A 24,690-nucleotide genomic window follows, 5' to 3' on the forward strand; every position below is an offset into this window, starting at 1 on the left:
GGAAGGAAGGAAGGAAGGAAGGAAGGAAGGAAGGAAGGAAGGAGAGGGAGGGAGGGAGGGAAGGAAGGAAGGAAGGAAGGAAGGAAGGAAGGAAGGAAGGAAAGAGAGGGAGGGAAGGGAGGAAGGAAGGAAGGAAGGAAGGAAGGAAGGAAGGAAGGAAGGAAGGAAGGAAGGCGGGAGAGACAGAAGGAAGGGAGGGAGGAAGGGAGGAAGGAAGGAAGGAAGGAAGGCGGGAGAGAGAGAGGAAAGGAAGGAAGGAAGGAAGGAAGGAAGGAAGGAAGGAAGGAAAGAAGGAAGGAAGGAGAGAGAGAGGAAAGGAAGGAAGGAAGGAAGGAAGGGAAGGAGGGAAGGAGGAAAGAAGGAAGGAAGAGAAGGAGGAAAGAAGGAAGGAAGGAAGGAAGGAAGGAAGGAAGGAAGGAAGGAGAGGGAGGGAGGGAGGGAAGGAAGGAAGGAAGGAAGGAAGGAAGGAAGGAAGGAAGGAAGGAAGGAAGGAAAGAGAGGGAGGGAAGGGAGGAAGGAAGGAAGGAAGGAAGGAAGGAAGGAAGGAAGGCGGGAGAGACAGAAGGAAGGGAGGGAGGAAGGGAGGGAGGAAGGAAGGAAGGAAGGAAGGTGGGAGAGAGAGAGGAAAGGAAGGAAGGAAGGAAGGAAGGAAGGAAGGAAGGAAGGAAGGAAGGAAAGAAGGAAGGAAGGAGAGAGAGAGGAAAGGAAGGAAGGAAGGAAGGAAGGGAAGGAGGAAAGAAGGAAGGAAGAGAAGGAGGAAAGAAGGAAGGAAGGAAGGAAGGAAGGAAGGAAGGAAGGAAGGAAGGAAAGGAGGAAAGGAGGATGGAAGGAAGGGAAGGAGGAAAGGAGGAAGGAAGGAAGGAAGGAAGGAAGGAAGGAAGGAAGGAAGGAAGGAAGGAAGGAAGGAGACAGAGGCAGGGAAGGAAGGGAGAAAGGGAGGGAGGGAGGGAGGAAGGAAGGGAAGGAGGAAGAAAGGAAGGAATGAAGGGAAGAAGGAAGGAAGGAAGGGAGAGAGGGAGGGAGGAAGGGAACAGATAAGATAGATGGACACAGGCCCAGGCCCCAGGCCAGGCTGGGGGGGGGACAGAGGCAGCGGTGGCCGACACTGAGTCCTGATGTGTGTTCTCATGCCTGGGTGACAGGCCACGGGCAGGGGCGGTTGATTCCCCAGATCCTGGTGATTTCCACCCAGGAAAGGATCCAGGATGCAGGGGGTCAGGGCTCAGGCAGCCAGAGCAGAGCCGGGGCCTTAGCTGGGTGGCCCCGACCTTGGGTGTGCTATGAGCTCCTAAAAACAGGCCAACATTGTCCCAGAACCGTTCCGGCCTGGAACCGAGAAGCCAGACCCGGGAGCACCAAGGACACTGGCCAAAGGGCGGCTATGTCTTTCTGTCCAGTGCTCTGACCTACCCAGGCCCCTGGGCAGCGCCTTCCAGGAGGACTAATGGTCAGAGAGGGTGCCGTGGCCTCTCAGCTGGCGTGAGCACAGCGTCTCTCCCGAGCAAGAAGGGAACCACCCACCTGGAGACTCAGGGGCACTCTGTCCCTGTCCGTGGAACCTCCCAGAACTCCACACCCTGCCCTCCCCCGCCGGTGACATTAGCCCCCAGCACCCACCTTCGGGGGAGGAACAACATCTTACCTTAATCTGAGGGGCCAGTGAATAGCAGGTGAGCTCAAACCGGACCTGGTCATTTCCCTGAAACACGGAACGGGGGGGATCACCGGGAGCCACAGGACAGGGGCTGGGGGCAGGGACGGCACCGTGTGACGGCCGACAACCTGCCTGAGGGCTGCTCAGGGCAGGCCCACCTCCAACCCCAAGATCTTCTGAGGTGGGGACTGTTATGAATGAGCCTCCTTCCTGGAGAGGAAGCCCCGGCCCCTGCCCTTTAGGTGGAGTCAAGATTAGAATCCAGGACTCTGAGTACACAGCCGAGCGGTGTGGGTGTGGGGCGTGTGGCCCGACGGGGGTTCACCTGTCTGGGAACACGGTAGGGCGAGCACACGTATCATCATGTCTGTGCACACTTCAGGGGGCGCACACATGTGTGAGGCGGGGGCTCTAGCCCCGCCAAGATCCCCATCCTCCTCTAGGGAGCCCCCAGCTGTCCACACCTCAGCCTTCTTCCCCCCACCTGGCCCCATCTAACCCCCACCCAGAGATCCAGCCCAGGGCTGGGGCTCCGTGGTCCTTTGACGACTCATATCCATCCAGTTGGGAATCGTGTCTCCTCTCTGAGCCTCAGTTTCCCCATCTATAAATTGCCGGGGGAGGGGGGGGCAGAGAATGGGTGCAACCAGGTGACCCCTGAGGGCTCTTTGCTCCTCGGTTCCTCTCTGAACGGACAGGGAACTGAGGTCCAAAGAGAAGGAACTAGTTCAAGGGCACTGAGCCCACCTCCCTGGGAGGGTTGCCCTGCCTCTCCGCGCCTGCGTAAAATAAAGACTCATCTGACACCCCAGGGCGCTGACGACGGGGAGGAGGAAGAGAAGGCCGCAGACACAATGGTTGCCAGCGTCCTGCCTGCTTCCCGTCAGCTCGGCACCCAGAGGGGGACTTAAGCTGTGGAAATAACAGAGGGGCCTTTCGCCTACTGTGAAAACTGCACGGGCCCAGCCAGGCAGCGGCGGGAATAACATGTTATTTTCCAGAATGTTGTCAGGCGGCGTGGAAATACAGGCTGCAGCCCCTCTCTGCGGAGCCAGGAGCCGAGGGGCCGAGGCCGTCCCTCTCTGATGCCTCCCAGGCCCATCCGGCTCCCAGCCCGCCAGCCAAGCCCCGTAGTGAGCACCTACTATGTGCTCGCGGCCACAGGGGAAAGCCGCCTGGGGCCAGGGGGATAGTTAACCCAGCTTTGCTGACAAGGCTCAGAGAAGTGATGCCACTTGCCCAGGGCCGCGCAGCCGACAGACAACGTTTCTGTCCCAACAGCTCACACGCCAGCGACCGGTCCGAGCTCCGGACTTAAACCTGTTGAATCCTTACAGCCGAGATAGGTTCCGGTATCGCCCCTGCCTGACAGATGGGGAAACCGAGGCACAGGTGGCACGCCTGCCCAAGGACCCGTGGCGGGCACAGCTCCCGGGGCAAAGGCAGGCGATGAAGAAGCAGGCTCGGTTCAGATCTGCGAAGCCCACGAAGCCCACGGTGTTGCGTCTCCTGGTGATTCCCACCCCCCACCCCCCACCGCGGCTTCACGTTTCCCCAGTACAATGGCCACTTGTGCCTCCTCGGACAGGCACACCCGGGCTGGTGTCTGCCTGTCCAGACCCACATGGGGACACCCATCTGTTCCACAGTCGGAGACCCTCGCAGAAGCCAGACGGGCCCCCCCTTGCTTCAAACTCCGTCCCAGGTTAAGACTCCAGTTGGTCTAAGTCCTTCCTCCCCCTGGAACCCCAGGACCCTCGGCACCAGGGCGGCCCCGAGGGCGGGAGGGGGGGGGGTGTAGCCGTGTGTGTCCACGCGCTGATACACGTGCAGGTGTGCGTAAGTGTGGGTGCAGCGCCCACGGGGCCCGGAGGGGCTGGGGGAGGGGGGCCCGCCCATCTGTTCCTCGGCTAACCATACAGATGGCGCCATTTACAGACCTGCTCCCCGTACCCCTGCGTGAGTCTGGCTCATATTTCCAGGCCCTTCTTCCAAAACTGGGGGGGGTGAGGGGGGTGCCGGAAGGGCCACCCCAGCTTCTGTGCAGCTCTCCGCTAGCGAGGGATCAGGGCAGGGCGTGGAGGGGGGACCCCCAGCTCCAGCTCAGTACCAGGTGCCACCCGGCTGCCTCCCTCCCGCCTCCAGGCCTTCGCAAGGGCTGTTCCAGCCTGGGATGCCCTTCCCCGCCGCATCCCTGGCTAACTCTTGCTCCCGCCCTGTTCCAGCCCTTGCTGGGTTAGGGCTCCTAAGTCCTGAGCGCCTCCTGTACCAGCGTCCCCGTGCGTGGAGGAGGGCCCGTGCTGGATCAGTATTCGGGGAGTGAATGGACACACGCGGGAAGGTGACATCTATCCGGGAGGCTGGAACGAGTTTCCTCCATCCGCGACTCAGGAGCCAACAGCTGGGAGAGGCCAGCGGCTGGGTGTTCCAAATGGCCACAGCCTCAGGACTGGCCACGCTGGGATCTCCCCCACATCTGCAGGGGGGGCGGGCCTGCAGCTTATACCCCAGCTCTCTCTTTACCATGAACCCCTGCAGAAAACTCCGCCGAGCGTCCTTCTGGCACCTGTCTTTGGGGTGGCCGGCCACACCCCACGGGGCCCAGGTGCCTCCATCTGGGGCCACAAGCCTCCCTCGCTTGCCCGCAAAGCCCACCTCCCGATCGCTGGTGCCCACTGCAGGCCGCCGGCCCCTGTCCCCGCTCCTTCCTGCCTCAAAAACTTGGCATTTCTCTGGACCCGGCCCCAAGCCTTCCTGGCTCTCTCTACTCACACCTCTCGGGGCTAGGAAATTGTCTTCAGAGACTTTGGGGGGCTTCCTCAGGTTCTGCAGATAAGGGGAAACTAAGGCGCAGGAGTATGCCTCGCCCATCAACCCCCAGAAGGGACAGCAGACCCGGGGTAGCACGGCACACACCTTCTCACCCGAAGGCCTCAAATCCAAGCCTCTGGTGTCCTCTTGTGGCCAAACAGAGGGTGCACACGGCTGCAGGTGGCTGCTCGCCGCCTTGTGGGGTTAGTTGCCCCGGGGGGGGGGGGGGGCGGGGGGGGGTCAGGGAGGGTCTCTCCCTGGACCCTCGAGTCTCCCACACCAGGGCCAGACCCACCATTCACTCCGCCAGCCCTGAACGCCACCCATCCTCAGTCCTGGGGGGATCTTCTCCAGGCAGGAGCCCTTCCAGAATCCTGATCTGGTCTCAGCTCAAATGCCTCGTAGAACGGGGAGCTCACTGCTCAGCTCAACTCATCCGGGGCGGATGACACGGCTCCGAAACTTCTTTATTCCGCACGGACATGTGTTCTCACTGACCTTCCTCTACCCGCAGGAGCCCCCCAGTACAGCTCTGAGAGCCGCACGGCCCGAACCTCCGGGTTCTCGTGCACTCTGTCCTACCGCCCTCAAGGCGGAAGGGGACGCGCACATCCCCGTGCAAACAGCCCAGCTCTGTCACCCTGCTCACCATGTGCTCACGACTAGGCTCTAGGGCCACAGGTCTGCGCGAGAGACCCCAGTCCCCTTCCTCCGTAGAAGGAACTCCCACCATTTCAGTCCAGAACCATCCCCAACACACCAGTGGGGGACTCGCTGGCCACCCCCCGCCCAGCCTGGGGCCCTCCCGTACCTCCTGGTGTAGTGCTCTCAGAAGTCAACCTCTCAGCATGGCCGCGGCCCGGCCCCGAGACTGCTGCCTCCCACGGCGACAGTTCTGGCTAGATGCCCCCAGACGGGCTGTTGTTCGGGGCTCCGTGCCCCCAAGCCTTGGCACCGGCGGATCCCTCTGCCGGGCACACTCTTCCCATACCCCATTACTCACTCACCCACACTCCTCCTGCAGGGCCATGCTCTGGAGATCAGCCTCCCTCCCCTGCCTGTTGCCCCCACGGCCGAGAGGCCCCACCCCTACAGCCACCTTATCGTGTCTGTCTGTCTGTCTACTCTCCTCTCCCTTGCTAGGACACACAGGCTCCCTGAGGGCGGGAGGAGCCCCAGAAGTTCAATACTGTTGCCAGACCCGGCTTGTGTCCAACCCTTTCCACAGGCCCCCGTTTAAGCTTGTGACCTCGTGCCCAAGCGCCTGAACGAACGCATCAGCTCTCGAAGACCGGAACCAGGGCCACCCTGGCTTGCAAGGCCACCCTCAAGTCACGTCTGCTCTGTCATAACCTAGGCTACAAGTGTCCCTGTGTCACAGCGAGCCAGAGTCTGCTTCCCCTCCCACTGCCCCGACCAGCCTGGGCAGGGGCGGGGCCTGGGTCAGGTTAGCACCAGCGAGAGCGGGGAAGGTAGTGAGCTCCCTGTCGCGGGGAGGGGCAGGGTCTGCTGACTGTGGGGTTGTCAGGGAGCCAAGCCCTGTACCGGGGGGGCTACTGGCTTGGCGTCCAGTGACGTTGAGAGCCCGTGACCACACAGCCTTGCTAACACCATCGCCCAAGACTTGTCTGCCTTGCAATCTTGTGTCTTGAGCACAGCCACCTGTGGGACAGCGTGCAGAGACCTCTCCTGCCTTGTCCCCCACCGGGCCCCCTCCCTCAGTCTGCACTGTCCACGCAGGGGCCGGAAGGCGGGGTTGTGTCACGGGTTGACTGGTGTCCCCCACAAGAGCCAGGTTGAAGCCCCAGCTCTCAGTACCCGAGAACGTGACCTTATTCGGAAACAGGTCTTTGTAGAAGTGATGGGGTTAGGATGGGATCAGAAGGGTGGGCCCTAATCTGATAGGACTGGTGTGGTATAAAAGGGAGGAATTTGGACACAGAGGGAGCCATGCCCGAAGGCAGATGAGGGCCCCATAGAAACCTGGAGAGGCCTGGATGGACGCCTTCCTCGCCGCGCCCCCGCCGGGGGAGCCTGGCCCTGCCCGCACCTCGGCCCTGGAATCGTGATACGACACACTTCTATGGCTGGAGCCACCAGGCCTGTGGCACTGTGGGGTGGCGGTCCTGGCCAACGAAGACCCACAGGGGCCACCCAGGTGGGATCCACCCCGCTTTGCTAATGCGGGGTTTCCAGCCCTTTCCACTGCACTGCATGGTGACCTGTGCTCTGTGACCCGGGCCAGGGGTGATTGCCCTGAGCCGCAGGGTCAAGTCCGCCAAACTGCTCCCCCCGTAGACAGAAGACACACACGGACCCGCAGCACCCAGCTGCCTACGCCCTGGTACCCGCTCCTGTGAATACCATTCGTCCTGCTCAGACTGGACAGGCAGTGTGGACAGTGAGCGTGTCCGCTGCTCGCCTGCCTCTCCTGGGGGCGAAGCCTGCTACCACCCTGGTTTCCCGAGTCCCCTTTGCAGGTTCCCCCCGCCTCTGCCCAGCCCTCCCCAGCACCGTCCACCCATTGGCTCACCTTTCCTGTGGCGCCGTGAGACACATACTTGGCTCCCTCCCGCTGGGCGATCTCCACTTGTTTCCGGGCAATGCAGGGCCTGGCGAGGGAGGTGCCCAGGAGGTAGCGGTCCTCGTACAGCGCGCTCGACTGGATGGCCGGCCAGATGAACTCCTCCACAAACTCCTTGCTGACGTCCTCGATGAACACCTACAGGGAGAGGAGCCCATGGAGTGAGGCTCGGCAAGGAGAGGGCCCAGCCAGACGACAGAGCCCTGTGTCTACGGCAGACTCTACTAATGGATCCTGGCCAGATGCACCTCCACTTTACCTTATGTTTATCTGTAGCAGACATCATTAATCAACCCTAGCACACAGTACTCTTACTCCCTTCCTGCACTCATGGCAGACATTGCTAATCAATCCTGATAGGCCATCTAGCTGAAACCGTATGCGGACTTTAAGTCCCTCCCAGCCCAACCTTCTGGGCCTGAGATGAAACTTGTTGTCACCTAAGATCTAAAGCAGTAGATAGGAGATAGTAATCCACAAATGCTCTCAACTAGGGATGATTTTGCCCGCCAGGAGCAGTGACAATAGCTGGAGATATTTTTGGTTTTCACACCAGTGGGTTGGGGGAGAGGGTTTCTGATATCTCATGGGCAAAGGCCAGGGATGCTGGTAGACATCCCAGAAACCTCAGGGCAGCCAGCTCCGTCCCAAGAGTGCCAAGGTTGAGAGGCCCCGATCTAAAGGAACGGTTCTCAGAGCATAGACCTCTGGACACCCTCAGGACCCTTTCAAGGAGATTGAGTGAGTGAAAAGATTTTTTTTTTTTTAATTTGAGAGAGAGAGAGAGAGAGAGAGAGAGCATGCATGAGTTGGGGTGAGGGGGCAGAAGGAGAGAGAGAGAGAGAATCCTAAACAGGTGTTCTCCCAACTTGGGGCTTGATCCCACGGCCCTGGATCATGACCGGAGCTGAAATCAAGAGTTAGACGTTCAACTGACTGAGCCACCCAGCGCCCCGGAAAGATTTTTTATGATGATGCTAAGCTGTCATTTGCCTTTTTCACTAGGGTTGACGTTCACACTGGCACCTCAGCACAAATCAAGGCAGAGACACCGCCACTGTGTTCCTAACGTCTTGTTTCCACCACGATGATTTCACTTAAGAACGGTCTCGAAGCTGCAGCAATGATTACTTCCGTTGAATCTCAAGCACAAAAGGTGAAACACACATGAAGTCCTTCTGGTGCCTTCCAAAGCGAGTTACAAGATGAAGTAGCCATTTTTTTTTTTTTTCATGAAACATCACTTTTACTTGAAAGCATGACGGACAAAACATGGTCTTTCAGACTGGAGTGTTTGACATTTTCACAAAAATGAAGTGACCTTGTTGTCACTTCGGGGAACACTTGAGTATTTGTTACCAATGAGAAAACTCAGGTTTTCCAGTAAAAGTTAGAATTATGGACAACGTCCATCTGACAGCTTCCTAATATTTCCGTGGGTAGTGGCGAGATTGACAAATGCAATGTTTTGATATCTTATGATGAAATGTACCAACATTTGGAAGATCTGCATAACTCAATGAAATAATGGTTTTCACATGATCAGTGGATGCATGATGTGACACAATCTTGCACAGACAAAAAAATCCATCCAAAGTGCAAGATGGACAGGGTTTTTAAAAATGTATTTGTATTTTATTTATTTATTTATTTATTTGAGAGAGAGGGAGAGAGCGAGCGAGAGAGCACGCAAGCCAGAGTGAGGGGCAGAGGGAGAAGAAGAGAGAGAATCTTAAGCAGACTCCGTGCACAGTGAGAAGACCCATGCGGGGCTCGATCCCATGACCCTGGGATCAGATGCTCAACTGACTGGACCACCAAGGCGCTCCTGCACCAATGGATTCTGATGCATGAAAAACTCATTGCTACAGGGTCAAGTTCCCCATCACACTAATCTTTAAGAAACCACCCCTTGCTGAGTTTAGGTGCAGTATCAGAAAATATCCCCAACTCTCTGAAAAGGCTATTAAAATATTCCTCTCTCCAACACCCAAAACACAAATAATCCAGTGAAGAAATGGGCAAAAGACATGAACAGACACTTCTCCAAAGAAGACATCAAGGTGGCCGACCGACACATGAAAAAATACTCAACATCACTCATCCTCAGGGAAATACAAATCAAAACCACACTGAGATACCCCCTCACACCGGTCAGAATGGCCAACATGAATAACTCAGGCAACAACAGATATTGGCGAGGATGCGGAGAAAGAGGGTCTCTTTCGCGTTGTTGGTGGCAATGCAAGCTGGGGCAGCCACTCTGGAAAACAGTATGGAGGCTCCTCAAAAAACTAAAAATAGAACTGCCCTATGACCCAGCAATGGCACTACCAGGCATTTCTCCATGGGGATACAGGTGTGCTGTTTCGAAGGGACGCATGCACCCCCATGTTTATAGCAGCACTATCGACAATAGCCAAAGGACGGAAAGAGCCCGAATGTCCATCGATGGATGAACGGATAAAGAAGATGTGGTATGTATAGACAATGGAGTATTACTCGGCAATCGAAAAGAATGAAATCTTGCCATTTGCAACTGCGTGGATGGAACGGGAGGGTATTCTGCTAAGTGAAATTAGTCCGAGAAAGACAAATATCGTATGACTTCACTCATATGAGGCCTTTAAGAGACAAAACAGTTGAACATAAGGGAAGGGAAGCAAAAATAATATAAAAACAGGGAGGGGGACAAAACAGAAGAGACTCCTAAATATGGAGAACAAACTGAGGGTGACTGGAAGGGGTGTGGGAGGGGGGATGGGCTAAATGGGTCAAGGGCACTAAGGAATCTACTCCTGAAATCACTGTTGCACTATATGCTAACTAATTTGGACGTACATTTTAAAAAAATAAAAAATAAAATAAAATAAAATATTCCTCGCTCTTCCAGGGCTACATTCCTGAGGCCGTATTTTCTTCACAGTGTCAACCAAAACAACACATCGCAAGATGAATGGAGACACAGCTTCAAGAATCCACCTGTCTTCTGCTAAACCAGACATGAAAGAGATTTATAAAAATGCAACATACACAATGCTGCTTTTACCAAACATTTTTGTTTTGGAAATAGTTATTTTTCTGAGGTAAAAACGTCACTGATGTTAACATAGGACGTGTTTAATATTGGTCTTTTAAAGTGGGTTACTGGGGTGCCTGGGTGGCACAGTCGGTTGAGCGTCCGACTTCAGCTCAGGTCACGATCTCGCGGTCCGTGAGTTCGAGCCCCGCGTCAGGCTCTGGGCTGACGGCTCGGAGCCTGGAGCCTGCTTCCGAGTCTGTGTCTCCCTCTCTCTCTGCCCCTCCCCTGCTCGTGCTCTGTCTGTCTCTCTCTCAAAAATACATAAGCATTAAAAAATAATTAAAAAAAAAAAAGAAACTATTTTTTTTAAATGACTCAAAGAATGAAAGAAAATGAAAATTAAAAGAAAAGCAATGAGACTATACCCTGATGGTATGGGTAAGAAATTCCCACTCCAATTCCAAGTACATAAAAGTAGTTGGGATCCTCAGAGCACAAGGTTAAGAATGATCTAGAGTAATGAATTAAGGACAGATCTTTACACAAAAGCCCAACTCATGTGAAGGCCCAGCTCATCTTCAACACTCAAGTGTTCTTATCCCACCTTCTGGGTTCCTGCTCAGACAACCCCTCTCCTCTCTGAGACATGAGGGAGATCCAGTTTTAGGCCTGCGGCCAGTGATGGGACATGGGACTCATGCATTATTTTAATGTGCCAGTTGAGCTCTTTGTATGTGCCAGGCTCCTTTTTAGGTTCTGAGAACCCCAAGGAAGTGCCCTGCAGAGGGGACCAGTTCTGACCAAGCAGGTGAGCTGATGGCTTTTCACACCATCCCTGCTGTGTCCCCTGTCCACTTGCCCAAGTGAAGGGGTGAGGGTACCAGGGACGGCCCCGGGGAGCAGCTCAGACTTTACGCTGTGAGCCTATGTGAGCAGGGACCATGTTGGCCCTGTTTACTACATGGGCTCCACACCCAACAGAGGGCCTGCCTGCCACGTGATTAGATGCTCAATCAGGGCACCGAACTCAACTGGAATTTTCTGATTCTGTTGAATGGATGGAATGACGGACAGAGATAGAAGAGGAATGGACAGGTAGATGGATGAAGGATGGATGAAAGAATGGGTAGATAGATGGACAGATGAATGGATGGATAGTTGATGGGTGGATGGATGAATGGATGGATGGAAGAAGGTTGGCTGGATGGGGGGATACATGAGTGAAAGAATGGCTGGATGGCTGGATGATGGTTGGCTGGATGGATGATTGTTGGATGGATGGATAGATGAGTGAATCATGGGTGGAGGGACAGAGGCATAAAGGAGGGATGGGCAGGCAGACCGACGGATGGATAAGAGGAAGACAGAAGGGCGGGGGGGGATGAGGACGTGGTGGGAAAGTGGGTAGGGAAGGCAGGGAGATGATGGCATCCACACACCTGAAAACAGAAGGAATCGAGCCCATACTCTTGGAAGCAAGAGGACCCAGCTGAAAAGGATGCAGGGGACAAGGAACCCTGAGGCAGCCATGCCCACTGCTGCCTCCACCAGGTCAAAACCCCACTTCCAACCCCAAATCCTGCCGCCACTTGGTACCTTTTTGGCCCCGAGCTTCAGCGCCTTCTTCCTGGCTTCTTCAAAGTCTTCCTTCTGGCCGATGTTGGCCTGAGAAACAGCAGCAGAGAGGCCTAATCAGCCCGGGGGCACGAAGGAGAGCTGGACAAGAATTTCAGCCCCTTCTCCCCCTGCCAAAGCTGTCTACAACACCCCTCAAATGGAGGTGGCTCTCACTTACCAGGTGACTGTGAGCGAGACGCTTCTCTCCCTGGGCCTCACCCTCCCCTACCTGAATGACAAGGGGACCGGGCGCTCTTAGGTATCTTGACTTCAACTGCAAACCAATCACTCCTGGCAACGGCTGAACTTTTGTCTATGTGGAGCACTGTCCTCGCTTCCTCTGGGACCAGAAATTTCTTTTGGGGGGCCTCTTTCCATAGGAATGGAGGGGAGCAAATCACGTCCCCTGCTCAAGGTAGGGATACGCCCATGATCCAAGCCTAGTCAGTCAGAACCCTTCAGCCACTGCAAGAGTCTACGATCTTTGCAGACTCCCTGGGTGCTGACAAGGGGCTTCCGGAAACAGGAAGACGGTGTGCCTCCCATGGTCCCCGCTGCAGGCCAGAGCCCACGGCCCCTTGCAGGCAGGCTGGCCGGGTCACACCGCCAAGCTCATTTCTGGCGTCCCCCGCTCCGGTCGCCCGCATACGGCTGGCCTCCTCGGTGCCCTGTGGGGCACCCCAGACCTGGGGACACCACGGATGTTCATTTTACCGGGGAAGAAAGAAGTATTTGCCTACAGTTGACAGGCTTAGGGAGGGGAAGCTGGGCTCGGGGGCAGTGAGAGCGAGCTCACGGACAGCAGGACAAACAGGTAGAAAGACGGACACACTGCGAGCCTCCTTACCAGGTAGGCGATGACGTCATAGCCTTGTTCCTTCAGCCACACGAGAATGCAGGAGGTGTCCAGGCCGCCACTGTAGGCCAGAACCACGGAGCCTTTGCTGGACATCTCGTCTGGGGGAGGGGGAGGTTGTCGTGGAGGAAGGAGAGTGACTCAGAGCCAGCCCATCCCAACCGGCCAGCAGCCCCCACTTTGGCCTTGGGCAGCCTCAGCCCTCGGAAGAGCTGCCGCGGGGGGAGGAGAGGGTTGGGAACAAGGTGTTCACCTGTTCTCAAGGCCAGCTGAGAAGCTGTTCCTTCCTGAGGCCTCATCCCTTCCCCCACCCCTACCCCCGGGGACCCGACCCCACACACTGCACGCACACACCTACATCCACGCAGGGAAGGCCCTGGGAAGACTGATAGCAGCTTGGGGGTGATAGGGGTTTGGGGGAGGAAGGAAGCATGCCTTGGAGCCGATCCCTCGCCAGGTAGACAAGGTGCCTGAGGCTGAGCTGTTGGGACAGGGCCAGGATGCTCTGGAGACTTGGGTGGGGCTTTGGTCCCAAGCCTTGGGCAGCTCAGAGATCGCCAGGCATGGCCCTGGGGGGCCTCACGTGGCTCACCCCCCGCCCCTACCATGACCCGCTGTTGTGTCCGTTGGGGCGGCAGACCCTGGGGCTCAGACAGGTGAGCAGCTGGCTCAAGGTCACAGAGCTCGTCCCAGCATCCAATGCTGCCTCCCAGCAGAACAGGATGCTAGGGTGCAGAGTCCCTGCCTCCACATACCACCCCCCCCCCCCCCACCTGGTGCCCCAGCGAGCCCTCGCACATTGGGAGTTTAGACTCTTTTCAAACGCGCCTCAGGGATCAGCTGCTCCAGGATACAGACGGAGACACTGAGGTCCAGAGAAGGAAGGGGACAGGCAGAGGGAGTTCCTTCCTGGAGATGAAGGTGATCTGTCCCCCTGCAGCAGGGACAGATGCGTCCCGCCTTATCTGTCTCCTCAGCTACACTGAGGCATCAGAGACCCCTGTGTCCTTGTCTTTGCAGCCACTGTTTCTTCCGTCCGGGAGGCTCTCCCTCAGCCTTTGGGCCGTTAGGACCTGCCCTGAGTCCCCCGGCACTCTCCACGAGGTCCCAAGAGTAGGTGCTGTTATCGTGCCCGCTTTGCTAATGAGGAAGCTGAGGGTCGCAGAGGTGGGGTCATTTGCTGGAGGTCATACGGTCAGCAGGCAGCAGGCCCAGATTTGGACCCAAACCATCTGGTCTCAGCCTCCCTGGATGTGGCCCCAGCATCCTGCATTTATAGGGGGGATTCTTGTGTCTGGTGAGAGGCGTTCCCACTGGAGTCTGACCAAGGTCAGGGTCTTTATTAGGCACTGTTGGGAAAAGCCGTGGACGCCCCTCCGCAGGAGGGAGCCCACAAGGGGCACCCCATCATCACGACCACAAAGATACAGGCTCCTGTGTACTAAAAACTTCCCCTGTGCCTGGGCCTGGAAGTCCAGGGAGGAGATGTGCTGGCCCAGTCACCCAGCCCTGCGCAGCAGAGCCTGGACAGGGCCCGACTGTGACGCTAGAACACGCATCCTGTGTGCAGACCCCTGGCCAGCCCCAGGGCTCGCACACCCTGCGGCCCTTGGTACGCGGAAGGGAGAACACCTCATGGAGAAGTGCGGTTGGGGGAGGTTTCTGACGGATGCAGACGACTTCTGCCTCCACTGGGCATTCGACTGCCTGCCAGGCCCTGTCCCCAGCCCGGCTTGCTGGTGACTCAGCAGACCCTGACCCTGGGGCCCAGGGACGGTGCTCGTGGCAAGAGCAGACCATCAAAACTGGAGGGAAGGAGGGGCGCCTGGGTGGCTCAGTCGGTTGAGCGTCTGACTTCGGCTCAGGTCATGATCCCGCGGTTCGTGGTTCGAGCCCCACGTCGGGCTCTGTGCTGCCGGCTCGGAGCCTGGAGCCCGCTTCGGATTCTGGGTCTCCCTCTCTCTCTGCCCCTCCCCCACTTGCGCTCTATCTCTCTCAAAAAATAAACATGAAAAAAAAATATTTCTTTTTTAATGGAGGGAAGGAGGCAGGAAGGACTCAGAAAGTACCTTGGATGGGACGTGCGGCTTCCCGGCTTCTGGAACCCGACTTCCCGGCTCGGCGAACCACTCTGCAAAAGCGAAAGCTATTTCAGCCGTTTGGAATGGCAGTCCAGGTGAAGCCAGAGACCCTGAACCTGGCCTCTCCGGCTGGTCCCCACAATCCACATAAATGAACATGCCCGTCGTGTGCGGAGCCCTTCCCTTTGTGTTGTCTCCATTTTCGAGATGGGGAAACTGAGGCTCAGGTTAAGGAGCTTGCTCAAGGCCTTGCTTGGCTGGTTAAGTGGCAGAGCCGGGACTCAACCCCAGAGCAGCTGGGCCCCAGAAGCCCCCTGCTGGAAGGCACAAGGCCCAGGGAAGGGAACCGCTGGGGCCAGGTGTGGTCTGGGAAGCCACAGGTGGCTCAGACACCCTGGCGCGGCTGGGGTGGGCTCGAGACAGGGACAGGTGATGCAAGGCCAAGACGGTGGGCGCCGGAGTAAGGGAGAGGGAGCCCCACGGAGACAGACAGACTGTGCCCGCCCCCCTCTGCCCCGTGGTCCCATCTCGGCACAGGCACGCTGCATTCTAATAGTACCCCCACTCCCATAACTGTGAGCTCCGCGAGGACAGGGACCATCTCATGGACGGTGCCTGGCACCTGGCAGGCACTCAGAACGACGCTTCTGTTCTACTGTCCAGAGGCCAGTTCCTTGCCCGTAAGAGGAGGGTTAAGTCCCCCCAAAGCCTAGAATTCTTTTTTTTTTTTTTTTTTTAATGTTTTTTATTTATTTTTGGGACAGAGAGAGACAGAGCATGAACGGGGGAGGGGCAGAGAGAGAGGGAGACACAGAATCGGAAACAGGCTCCAGGCTCCGAGCCATCAGCCCAGAGCCTGACGCGGGGCTCGAACTCACGGACCGCGAGATCGTGACCTGGCTGAAGTCGGACGCTTAACCGACTGCGCCACCCAGGCGCCCCCAAAAGCCTAGAATTCTATGCACGTGCTCATCCAGAAACTGGCACGCCCCTCCTGCCTGCCAGGCTGTGTGCCTGCATGCCCACCGAGGACCTTGGCCCCGAGGTCTGAGCTGTGTGAAAGAATGCACGTATCTAGGACTGTGTGCCCAGGAGCATGAACGCGTGTGTGCACGCCCGCGCGTGTGGGGGATGTTTGGGCCTGTGTGTGCAGAGATTAGCGGGGCAGGTGGGCTGGGAAATGTCGCAATCTGACACTGGCGTCTTCCCAGCGCCCCCACCCCCCATCCCTGGACCGGTGAAGCTTCTCCTCCCCCAGCCAGCCCGGTCCCTGGGCTGTGTGATGACACTGATGTCTGTCTCCGTGAGTGGAAACTGACAAGAGCTGAGGCCTCGAGTTGGGGGTGGGAGATGGGCAGAGGAGCAGGAAGGGGGGGTACAGTCCAGTGAGTACCCACTATGGGTAAAGCACAGGGGCTGGGTCCTCCAGACCTGGGCTCAGGCTGCTTCAGCTGCTCATCTGCTAAATGGGGGTGAGAAGAGCCCACCAGTCCACAGGGCGACAGTGAGGATTCAGTGAGATGCTGGGACGGGGGGTGGGGGGGTTGGCGGGGAGGAGCCAGAGTTGGGCACCAAGCTAGACTCCCCTTACCACGGCCAACCTCAGGCCAGTCCCTCACTCTCCAGGGCTCAGTCTAGCCATCGGCACTACCTGGAAGCCGTTCTGGTTCTGACACCCCAGGACCCTGGGACGCCTGCCTGGGGGGGTTGTCTAGCAAACCCTCGTCCCCACCCCATCCTCCATGAAGGGCCCAGGGCAGTCTCCTGCCCCCCTCCCCAGCTCCCAGGCACGTGCCCATTGCCAAGAAGATCCGTGTTTCCCCACTTCCACGCCAGACCTGACACCCTTCCCCGGAAGACGGACACCTTGGGAGGAGGGAAGAAGGTGGCCTCATGCCGAGATGCCTACCAGCCTGGTCTGAGTTGCCCAGGCAGGTGGCATTCTCTGTGGCCCCAGCCCGGGCCACCCCACCAGCTTCCCATGCACCTGCTAGGCCAGCCTTGGATACTTCCTCAATTCTAATGAAACCCGTGGGCTCCTAAACGTCAAAGCTGGAACGATGACAAGAGCAGATACTCTGTGTGGTGCCACACAGGTGCCATTTCAAGGTGGAGACTATTCCTAAAAATTAATTATACCAGCTATCACTACCACGTGGGGCTCAGAAAAGGTCAACTACTTGCCCAGGTCTCAGGTTGCCAGATGCCAGAACTGGGGCTGAAGCCTAGGCTGAATGCAGACCACAGATCGCCTCCCCCTCACTTTTGTCTTCCAGAAACCAAAACCCCCAATGAATCATTACCAACCAGTAGTATATTTCTCCGCGAGTCAGGGATACAGCTTGGCGAATGTTCTTCTGGAACCCCTCCCTCACATTCTAACTCTGCTGATCTGGGTTCGTTAGAGTTGTTTGTTTTTTTTTTTAAACCCTAGCTCCGCCTAAGCCGGAAGAATTCTGTCTGACTTTGGGGTTTCCTCATTCTTGGGTTTGGAGGTCCTATCACTTTGGGGCCCTCTTTTGTGTCTGACAGAGCTAGGCTGCAATTCCACACTTTGACCAGGAGGTGCCGCTGTCGGGTTTCAGCCCGACCATCCACTTGATGGGCTCAGCTCATCTGTCTGCACATCCTTGGTAAGACAGTGAGTGATTTTCTTCCCAATTGACAGATGGGGAAGCTGAGGTCAAGGGGCTTGTCCTAGGCTAGACAATGAGCTGGCTCTCAGCAGCGGGATTCCTGGGGCCTGAGAATCAAATCGGGAACACTGGCTTTCTCGGGGACAGTGGCACTCCAGCAAACATCTTCCACCCAGGGTTAGGGGTCACTGGGGAGTCTGCCGTGGCTGGGAAGGTTGAGTCTCTACTTCTGGTGAAAAGCCCCTGAGACAGGTGGTAGGGAGACTAAGCAGATCTCACCAGACTCTGGTAAAAGACAGGCAAACTTCTAAGAGCATTTGGAGCACACGGCAGAGAGTGCATTCATTCATTCGTTGATCCTACCAATAATATTGCAAAGCCTGTTGGGTACATGGCCTACCCCCAAGTCTGGGGAGGGCGCCTCCCCAAGTCTGGGCGGGGGGCGGGGGGTGGAACGCACCAGGGCCTGGAAGATCAACCCTTCCCAAAGTGTTACAGCAGAGCTCAGAGGCTTAGACCCTGAATTCCAATGAGTTTCTTTCCACATGGGTGCCCACAGGCAAGGCACTCTCTTCAGGGGCTCTGTGCTCCAATAAAGGCATCTGGCTGTCCTGGCTCGCCTCCCAGGACCCATGAGGCTAAGAAGAAATGGGACCTGAGAAAGTGCTTGCACAGCAGGTAAGTCTGGGCCTGGCTCCCCTCCGTGAGTCAGACTCCTGGGGCCCCAGGCCAGGGGAAATGGCTACCATCACAGCCAAGCGACCACAAAGCCCAGAGCAGGCAGCCAGTTGATGTGGCCCATGTGAGTCCTCGGGGGAACTTGGACTATACAGAGTGGGGGCCTCCCTGCTCTGCCCCACCCGGTGCCTGGCTCAGGGTCTATTCAGCTTGTACTGAGCGGAACGAGAAGTGCTTCTCAGCACAGGGCACAGATGGCTCCAACTGGGACAGGTCCCCACCCCACCCCCTGGCTCCCCTGCTTGGGCTCCGAGATGGGGGATGGAAGGAGGGAAGGGTTTGTAGGATGAAGATTCCTCCCACCCTACCCACCCATTCCTCTTGTGGCTCTGTCTACGGTCTCCTCACTAGAAGCTTCCGTAGGAGGGTAGAGATCTGGTCTCCGGTCTCATGTCCCCTGTATGGCACGTGGTGAGGCATGCCCCAGACAGTTACTGAGTGAATGGACCCAGCCACAGTTCTCAACAGTCTACAGAGATTGCCCCACTGTCTTACTGCTTCCTGAGCGCTGAGCCTGTGCCAGCTCTGACAGACGGAGAAACTGAGGCTTGGGAAGCTGGCAGCTGACCCAAGGTCTCACCCGGTCGTGCCTGCCTTCCGGGCTTGGGTCTGCTGGCTCCAGAATCTGCCCTGTTACCAGCCGTGGGCTGGGAAGGAAAGATCAAAGCCCAGGGCCTATTTGATCCGACCCTGGGGAAAGAACAGGTTTGTTCCTGCCTGACTCTGTGCAAGCTCCGGGCCGCGATGACCCGGAGGAGACTCCCCCACTGCGCAGAAAGGAACACTGAGGTGGCGGGTCACGGGACCTCCTCAGGAAGAGCCCTGGCGGGATGGGAGAGGAGTTTCCTCCATTTCACAATGACCCTCCCTCTCCGGAGGGCGCAGCCGCCCAAGGGGCCAAAGGCAACAGCAACCCGGACGGCGGACATTTCCTGCAGAGCGGCCCCTCCCACAGCCCCGGAGTCCAGTGCCAGCCACAAACCGGGCACCGTGACCCGGCGCGGCCACCGCCCCCAACCCTCAGGCGGAGAAGGCTAATAGGTTTCAGGAGGCAGAGACTGACGCCCCCTGCGGGGGAAGGAGCGCAGTCACAACCAAGACTCAGCGTCCCGCTGCCCATCTGCCCGCGGTAAACTGAGGCTCGGGGCTGTGGCAGGGGCCCATGCGCCCAAGGCCCCGGGAGAGGGGCAGAGGTCGGGCGGGAACTCAGGTTTCACGCAGAGAAAGGGAGGCGGAGACAGAGACCGGGGCAGGAGGGGGAGGTCAGAGAAGGGGTGAGAGAATCCGGACCCCACCCCACTCTCCGGACTCCCAAGGTCTCCATCTGGGGGGGTCCGGCATAGAGGAAGCTGGGCTAGACACGGGGAATCTAGAAAAGACCTCGGCCCGCAAAGGGGACGCATAACCTGACCTGCCACCCCACCCCCACCCCCGCATTGTCCGAGACTCGCGCCCCGGCCCCACCCTCGAAGGACTGAAGCCCGGGCGTCGCTCTCCTGCCCTCCCGTCCAGGTGCGAGCGCGGGGCGCTTGGCCACTCGGGGCCGACTTCTGCTCCCGCCTGCACGGGCGACCGGAGCGCGGTCCCCTCGGCCTCCTCGGCTCGCTGTCGGCGGGACCCGGGGGCAGGGTGTCCTAGGCCAGGGGGTGGGAACGGAGTCTCGGGCCGGGGGCTCCTTACCGTGGCCCGGGCGGCGGTGGCGGGCGGTGGAGCAGGGCCGGCTGCGTGGCGCATCCCGGGTTATAAACACCCGGCCCGGGGGCAGGGCCCGGGACCAGGGACACGTGGGGGGGGGGGGGGGAAATGCGCGCGACAGGCCCCGCCCCCGGGCCCGGCCCCCACGCGGAGCCGCTCGGCGGCCGCGGCCACCTGCAGGTGGGCGGGGCCCGGTCCCTCCCTCCCTCCTTCCTTGTCCGCCCTCGCCCCGCCCCCCGGGGGCGCACGTCCTCCCGAGGGCGCACGCGCCCAGGGTCCTCTAGCCCTGACCCTCGGGCAGGCGGCCCCTCGGGGCGCGGCAGTGGCTGGAACGCGGGCAACTGGCAGGGTGACCACGGCAGGCGGTCCTGCCAGAGGCTTGCCACCGCCCGGGGGTGGGAGTGGGAACAGAAGTCCCTTAGGCGCGGTGCATCTCGTGCCCGCTTTTATCCCGCGGTGGCCTCTCTGCAGACCTCCCTTCCCCCACAGTGGCCCCCGGGAACCGGAGCCCAGGTGAAGGCGGCCCCAGAAGGCCGCGGTTTCAGCCCTCCGTCCAGGGCTGGTTCTTGGCTGTCTCCCCAGAGCCTGGCACCGGGCCACCCCCCTCCAGGGCACCCCATAAATAGTGAAGAGAAGACTGGCCAACTGCTAAGCTGGCGGGCAGCAGGGGTTCACAGCTGAGGTTCACAGAGGCGAGGCTTCTTGCTTGCAAAAAAGAAACGGGGACTTGCCACCCCGGTCTGGCCTGCAGAAGGTTCCGTGTGTCAGAAGTTCCCCAGCCTGGTTTAGAGGCCCCAAAGCACCAATCCCTGCCGCTACAGCTGAGTAAAATGGCAGGTGCCCACCCGTCCAAGGCAACGCCATGGTTAGGACTGACTCCCAAGTCCTCTGGGCCCTGACCCCCCCCCCCCCCCTCCGGGAGGTGGGAGCCCCAGACCATACTGCTGGTTTGCCATTCAGCCATCTTGTAAAAGTGGGGGCGAAGGTGGGGGATAGGTGGTGTCGAGGAGGCAGCCTTGTCCCCTTCCTGCAACCAAGAAGCAGACAGAGAAGGGGACCCTTGGCAGAGAGGAGTGAAGGCCGCTGGCTTAGTCACTTAGTCCTCCCAGTCAGCGCCCCCGCCCCGGCCCATCCCAGCCCCGGGCATCCCTGCCTGGCCACCAAGCACGTCTGCCAGGTTAGTGGCTGTGAGCCCATCAGGAGGCAAAAGGCATTAAAGCAACTGATAAGCAGAACCACGGCTTTTGGTCCCTGTGAACGCCCCAGCCTCAGACACCCAAACCCCAGGAGTGGCCATGATGGCAAGGAAGCGCCCCAAGAGCTGTGTGGGGCTGGGTGACTTCAGGCACCTTCCTGCCAGCAGGCGAGATGGCGGCTGGCCCCGGAACCCACTCACTCAGCCACCTCTGGGCCTCGCAGAGCCCCTGGCCTTCCACACTAGCAGGAAGCAAGTGAGGAACAGCCGACACAACATGCCTGCAGCCTGGGGCGTGCAGCCTGGGGCGGCTTCCTTCCCCAGCAGGAGTGGGGAAGGACCGTCCTGTGACTTTGTGCTGGGTCTTTGTTTCTTCCTTTAAGATGTCACTGCTGGTTGAGAAAGTTGGGGAGGGTGTGGGTGAATAGGGACCACCTCCTGGGAGTTACTGCAGAGCAAGTGGGGGGGGGGGGAACTGAGGCAGGGAGGCCTGATGTTCCCCCAAGCTCTCCAGAGCCAGTGGTGGCTCCAGAGAGAAGCCCCATTACCCAAACCTTAGGAAGAGGGTGGGGTGAGGGATAAGCCCCTGGTCAGTCTAGGACAGATGGGGGAGGGCAGCGGGATGGAGGAGGAAGTGAATTCATCTGGGTGGATCTGGGACTCAATCACACCCTTGTGGATATCACGAAGCACGGTTTTATTCTCCTTACCTTTATTTGCTCTTCACGATCCCCCTATATGAGGCCACTATGACTGTTATCCCCATTTTACGGATAGGAACCTGCAGCACAGAGAGGGTGTATCTTTCCCAAGGCCACACAGCATGTTAGTGGCAGAGCAGGACTAGACCCCAGGGTCTGAAGCTCCGGCCAAACCCTCTGCTCTAGCTCGGGCTTGGGTTGAATTGATAGAAGCACCAGGGTCTCTGTCCCAGGGTCCCAGGCTGCAGGGACCTTTACGCTCTGCTGCAGAAATGGCTCCAGTCCAGGGGACTGTGCCTTTCTGACGCACAGGAGCTGGTGACACAGCTCTCCTAAGAGGAAAATGGGCCCAACTGCTAGCAGGGGTCCCGCCCACTGGGCACCAGGGTGATTGAGAGGCAGAGATCAAGGCCAGGATGGACTGGCCGGCTTCTGGATGAGCCACTTTCATCATGCACCCCTCCATCTGCCAGGTGGACATCCACACCCTGCCCTGGCCCTCACCTTGCAGAACAGGTCGTGGGTCCACGGCCGGGGCATGGCCAGAGGGGCTCCCCTACCTGGGGCTGAGCCACTTTGGCCTTTACCTTTCACCCACACCCAGGTCAGGGCTCCTGAAGGACCCTCCACACCTCCTAGGTAAGTGCCCTTGCGTGGTGCCTCTAAAAGGACAGCAGCACGTACGCCTGACCGAGCGGAGACACTGAGAAGTTCGAATCTTCTGCGTGTATCCAGAGCCTGCCCTTTCCTTCCGGTCTCCACCTCCTCCCCACTGGCCTGTCTTCTCTTACTCAGACCATTGCTGTAGCCTCCTTGATCATTTCCCTGCTTCTCTCTTCCAGTCTCCTGCTCCCCGCCCACAAATCCTTTCTCTGCACAAGAGCAGAGAGTTCTTAAAAACGCAGAATAAGTCACACCCTTCTTCAACCCTTTGGTGGTTCATTTCCCCCATATTAGTTCCTAGTTGTTCTAGTCACATTAGTTGAGGACTTTCCTTTCTCCATTGAATTACATTGGCGCATTTGTTGCAAATTAACCGACCATGCAAGTGTGACTATGTCTCTGGACTCCCTCTTCTGTTCCACTGATCTATTCATTCTTATGCCAATACTACACCGTCTTGATTTACTACAGCTTTATAGTAAGCCTGGAAGTCCGATAGGCTGTATCTTCCAATTTTGTCCCGTTTCAAAATTATTGTGGCTATTTCAGCTCATTTGCATTTCCATATAAATAGTAGAAACAGATTGCCAGTTTCCATAAAAAGCCTGCCGGAATTTTGATTGCGAATTGCAACAAATCTATATAGCATCTTGGGGTGGGGGGGAATGGATATCTTAACAATATTGAATTTTTCAATCCATGATCATGGTATACCTCTCCAGTTATTTATATCTTCTTACATTTTCCAGCATTTAAAAAGACTTCATGCTGTTTACTGAAAAGTATTAGTTGGGGGCAACTGGGTGGCTCAGTCAGTTAAGCCTCCAACTTCGGCTCAGGTCACGATCTCACAGTTTTTGAGTTCGAGCCCTGCGTCAGGCTCTGTGCTGACAGCTCAGAGCCTGGAGCCTGCTTCACATTCTGTGTCTCCCTCTCTCTCTGCCCCTCCCCCTGCTTGCACTCTGTCTCTCTCTCTCTCTCAGAAATAAATTAACCTTAAAAAAAAAAGAAGAGAAGTATTAGTTGCTATTTACATGAGCAATGAGAAGGGAGGTCAGGCCAATCTATAGGAGGTTACATCTTGAGATGATCTTCATTTGTGATGGATTCAATTTTTGCTTTAAACCAGCCTCAGAGCCCAGCCTTGGGATGGATATTTTACCGGACAGGTTATATGACTTGCCAGCTGGAGGCTTATTCTTGGGCCTTATTCTGCTCAGAGAAGAGGAAAACCTGGCCGGTTGGTGTGTCCTTGATGGGTGGTATAAAAGTCCTCAGTTTCAACAGGAGTGTCAAAGGATCCATCTTGGTTCAGATGTCTGAGCAATGTTTTGTAGGTTTTAATGTACAGTTCTTGCTTATCTTTCATTAAACTTCTTCCTATTTTAAGTATTTTAAATTTTTGGATACTATTGTACATGATTTAAATTTCATTTTCTAGTTGTTTGTTGCTAGTATATAGAAATATGGCTGGTTTTTGTATATTTGCCTTATATTCAGCCACCTTGCTGACGTCACTGACTAATCCTAGTAGATATTTGGGGTTTTTTTCTTAAAAATTTTTTTAATGTTTATTTTTGACAGAGGGAGAGAGACAGAGCATGAGCAGGGGAGGGGCAGAGAGAGAGAGGGAGACACAGAATCCGAAGCAGGTTCCAGGCTCTGAGCTGTCAGCACAGAGCCCGATGTGGGGCTCCAACTCGTGAACCCACCAGATCATGACCTGAGCCGAAGTCAGACGCTTAACTGACTGAGCCACTCATGCATCCCTGACTTTTATTTTAATGTTATTTATTTTTGAGAGAGAGAGAGACAGAGTGTGAGTGGGGGAGGGGCAGAGAGAGAGGGAGACAGAATCCGAAGCAGGCTCCAGGCTCTGAGCTGTCAGCACAGAGCCCGATGCGGGGCTCTAACCCATAGACCGCGAGATCACGACCTGAGTCAAAGTCAGACACTCAACCGACTGAGCCACCCGGGCACCCCAATCCTAGTAGATATTTGTAAATACCTTAGGATTTTCTATGTAGACAATAATGTCCACTGTGAATGGAGACAATCTTGCTTTTCCCTGTATTATCTCTGTGTTTTTTCTTCTTGCCTTATTGCAATGGTGAGGACCCCCAGTATAAGACTGAATAAAAATGGTGAAGGTCGATATCCTTGTGTTGTTCATATTCTTGGGGAAGGCATTCATTCAGTCTTCCACTATGATGTTAGTGTAGGGTTTCTTTTTTAAGTTTATTTATTTATTTATTTTGAGAGACAGGGCATGAGTCGGTGAGGGGCAGAGAGAGAGAGAGAGAGAGAGAATCCTGAGCAGAGAATCCTCCCTCCCCCACCCCCTACCCCGCCATGTGGGGCCAATTAACCAACCAAGCCACCCAGGTGCCCCAAACTGTAGATTTTCCATAGTCACTTTTCATCAGGTGAAGAAGGT

At 56.9% G+C, this 24,690-nt stretch overlaps 1 protein-coding gene across 2 annotated transcripts in view; it reads right to left on the bottom strand.

Annotated features, from left to right (window-relative positions):
• ASS1 (argininosuccinate synthase 1) overlaps nt 1–19,748 on the bottom strand; it is a 53,192-nt gene extending 33,444 nt beyond the window's left edge. For both annotated transcript variants that reach the window (XM_058693810.1, XM_058693811.1), the window contains exons 1-6: nt 19,680–19,748; nt 14,614–14,675; nt 12,536–12,645; nt 11,668–11,736; nt 6,999–7,187; nt 1,643–1,699 (exon numbers count right to left, since the gene is read on the bottom strand). In XM_058693810.1, the coding sequence (XP_058549793.1) occupies nt 1,643–1,699; nt 6,999–7,187; nt 11,668–11,736; nt 12,536–12,640 (420 nt within the window). In that variant the 5' untranslated portion in view covers nt 12,641–12,645; nt 14,614–14,675; nt 19,680–19,748. The remainder of the gene's footprint in view (nt 1–1,642; nt 1,700–6,998; nt 7,188–11,667; nt 11,737–12,535; nt 12,646–14,613; nt 14,676–19,679) is intronic.
• Nucleotides 19,749–24,690: the final 4,942 nt, after the last annotated feature.

Source organism: Neofelis nebulosa, chromosome 12 (assembly GCF_028018385.1).
Source record: "Neofelis nebulosa isolate mNeoNeb1 chromosome 12, mNeoNeb1.pri, whole genome shotgun sequence".
NCBI lineage: Eukaryota > Metazoa > Chordata > Mammalia > Carnivora > Felidae > Neofelis > Neofelis nebulosa.